Source organism: Myotis lucifugus, unplaced genomic scaffold, assembly GCF_000147115.1.
Source record: "Myotis lucifugus unplaced genomic scaffold, Myoluc2.0 scaffold_180, whole genome shotgun sequence".
Taxonomy (NCBI): Eukaryota; Metazoa; Chordata; class Mammalia; order Chiroptera; family Vespertilionidae; genus Myotis; species Myotis lucifugus.
The window spans coordinates 1045196-1048575 of NW_005871228.1; the positions used below are offsets into that span (position 1 = coordinate 1045196).

Sequence of the window (3380 nt, forward strand, 5' to 3'; positions counted from 1 at the left end):
GCAAGTGGGGAGGTGGGGGTTCTGAATGTAAACTTAGGCTCATACTCACTTAACAAAACTATCAACGTGGAGAAATATATACAAAGATATACAATATAATGAACTCCCAGGAGCCCACCGCCAGCCTCAACAATTACTGTTGGTGGGCAATCTGTTCCGTCCGGTGTCTGCCCTCGCTTCCCTCCCTCCCTCCCTCCATTGTGAAGGCCACCAGGCACCAGGCCATGTCACCCCTCATACTCACTCTTAACAGCTCCTCACTGAGCCCCAGGTCACCAGAGCCAGAGCCGATTTCCGAGCCCCAGCCCAGGCCAGAGCCCTCCGCCTCTGCTCCCACCTGCAGAGAAAAAAAATTCTCACAACTTGGTTTCCACTGCCACTCCCCAAGGACAGCCACGTCACCGACAGTTTTCCCACATTCTGCAGCTCTGCTAACTTCTGCGTCCACCTTTCCTTCCAGCCCCTTCTCCCACTCTGCAGCTACCCTCCTCCCTCACCACCTCCCAGCTGTGCACCAACACCCAGCTGTCCTCAAACATGCTACATGCTTTCACATCTTCGCCCCAACCTCCTTTCCTGCTTTTCAAATCCCTACTCATCCTTCAAGGCTCGTTCAGTGATCACTTCCTCCACCCCATTTTCAGACAGAATGTCTCTCTCTTCTGTGTTTCCACCAGCCTCTGTTGAGGTCTCGATTTCATGCCAGGACCACCTGACTCAGTTGTGTGCGGTCCATCAACCACCCTAGACTAGGACTCCTCTGGGGTCAGCCCAATCCTGAGACATCTCTGGATGCCCAATATCCAGCCTGAGTTCTGGCACCAAGAAGGCCTTCAGCACATACCTGTTGAATGCCATCAGTTCCTCCAAAGAACAAAATAAAATCCCCTAAACACCTTCTAGTATCTACCTAACCTCTAGCCGCTGCTATGTCACCTGCACTCAGCAGATAATAGGTTCTATTTGCCAAATGACCTTAGAAACCGAATGACCTCATGGGTACCACTGTGGGATTTGCTGTTCAACTTCTGGATCATGTATGAACAGGGTGGCTATGGACAGTGCAGAAAACAAAAGTAGAAAGTCCAGACCCTAAAACTCATCTCTACTTAATTCCTGGGAGCTGTGACCTTGAGCAAACACTTAACCCCCTCTGAGCCTCATTTGCATAATAACTCTATGTAACTAATTTGTTGAGCATATACTACATGCCAGGTAAAGTTTTCCATGTACTAACTTACTGCATCCTCACAACAATTCAAGATGTAGGTACTATGATGCCCATTTTATTCATGAGCAAAGTGTGTGTGCGTGTGTGTGTGTGTGTGTGTGTGTGTGTGAGAGAGAGAGACAGAGAGAGAGAGAGAGACAGAGAGAGAGAGAAAGAGAGAGAGAGAGAGGGAGAGAGAGAGGAAATTTGCTACAGTTTTGTTGCACAACAGGCTTGGATGCCTCTCTCACTCACTGCCTTGGTAACTCTGAGATTTAAAATTATCCTAAAGACTTTCCAGAGTGGATGCTCTCTTGATTGTCCTTATTGTGCTTTTAAACCATTTGCTCAGGAATCAGGGCATCCATTTCCATGCATCGCAGATTCCTGCACTCCAGGGTGATCTATCTTCATTAGTAATATGTCAGGATGAAGTATTGCGTGTTTGTGTCTCCTTTTCTCCTTTCTCTCTCACCCTCACAAGTACCCAACCCACATCCCCCACCCCCACCCCCACCCCCACACACATACTTCTCTTCTTAGAACTTTTTAAAATCCCACTGGAAAAATCATAAGGGGATGGTGGAAACAACCCTCATGGTTCTACCACTTTGAGGCAACAACTGCTAACATTTAGGGAGGGTATTTCCTTCCAGGGTTTTTACATGTGTCTATTTTTAAATAGTTCAGACCACACAATATGCTCAAGTTTACAACCAGCTTTTTTCCACTTAACATTGTGTGGTATTTTCCCCCATCATAAAGTACTCTGAATAAATATAATTTTAATAGCTGCATATGTTCTGTTATTTGAATATATTTTAATTCAACTAACCCGTTAGCTAGTTAAACCATGTCCGATTTTATTTCTACTATGGACAACACATTAAAATCCTTGTAACGTATCAAATGCTCCTTTACGATGGATTCTTAGAAGTTTCTGGGTCAACAATATGCAGTTTTATGGTTGCTAATATGTGCTGACAAACAATTTCCCAGAAGTAATAAACCCAGCAGCACTCCCACCAGCACAGCTGACCTCTCACCACGCCCTCACCACGTGCCAACTTCTCAAAGCAGAAAACACGGAGGGCCTAAGGACAACTGACCCAGTTTCTTCAACATCTCAATGGCTAAGAGAAGAAGCGGGGAGACAGCCACAGATAAAAAGAGACTTAAGAGACACGGCAACCGAGCGTCACATGTAGACCTTGTGTGGATCCAGATTCAAACAAACATCAGTAAGATTCTTTTAAACTCCGGTATTAGATAACAGGAAAGAACCATTGTGAAATGGGTAATGACATCGTGGGTAAGAAAAACAGAAAAGGTCCAGATCAACCTACTAGCAATGCACATGCACATGTTTATGAGTTAAATGAGACAATGTTTGGGATTTGTTTTCATAGACTCCAGCCTCCTCTCCGCTCTGCTCCAAAAGGTGGGGGTAGGAGGTGGAACGCATGAAGCACAGTTGGTACAATGACTTGACCTCCCGGCCACCCTCTTTCCCAGGCAGAAAATGAGGCCCAAAGAAAAGAAAGGATGTGCGTGAGGTTACACAGGTGCAGCCAGAAACTCCTGTTGGGAGGGACGTGATCCCCTCCCCACGCACACATCTTTGATGCTTCCATCCCCTCTGCAGCCCTACCCCAGGCCATCTTTCAGGCTCCCCACCTCCAGTGTGGGGACCTCCTGACATTTGAGAGGGGCCTTTGCATCTTTGGTGAGCTCTGCCTGTCAGAAAGTCCTCATGTCAATGTAAGGGACGCGTGGGACACGAAGCCAGGTGCCCTAGATTTTTACCTCTTGCTTTTTCTTCTACAAACTTCCTCTTCCTTGTGTGTTCCCCAGGCTGGAGGCCCCTCGAGATCCCAAATGGGGCAGTTTGCAAACCAAAAGGAAAACGCACCTCTGAGAAAGCCAGGGCCAGGCTCCTCCCAGGATGTCAGCCTTTCCTTCTCTCCTCTGTAAACCTCCCCGCCTCTACACCACTTACCGAAGTGACCGGAGGGACCGTGGTTGCAGGAGTCACCGTGGGTATGGGCAGTGGGGGCCCCTCGGGGGGAGTGCTGCCCGACTCCTCCGCCTCAGCCCTGGACAGGGGCTCCTCCGTTGTGGCTGCTACCAAGTCTTCATACACTAGGACCCTGGAAGCAAAAGCCACAAA

The 3380-nt window shown here is 48.0% G+C and overlaps 1 protein-coding gene across 1 annotated transcript in view; it reads right to left on the bottom strand.

Annotated features, from left to right (window-relative positions):
- The window catches only part of COL15A1 (collagen type XV alpha 1 chain), a 96433-nt gene that overhangs the window by 38818 nt on the left and 54235 nt on the right, over nucleotides 1–3380 (bottom strand). The window contains exons 11-12 of the mRNA XM_023760342.1: nucleotides 3210–3360; nucleotides 245–337 (exon numbers count right to left, since the gene is read on the bottom strand). Coding sequence (XP_023616110.1) covers nucleotides 245–337; nucleotides 3210–3360 — 244 coding nt within the window. The remainder of the gene's footprint in view (nucleotides 1–244; nucleotides 338–3209; nucleotides 3361–3380) is intronic.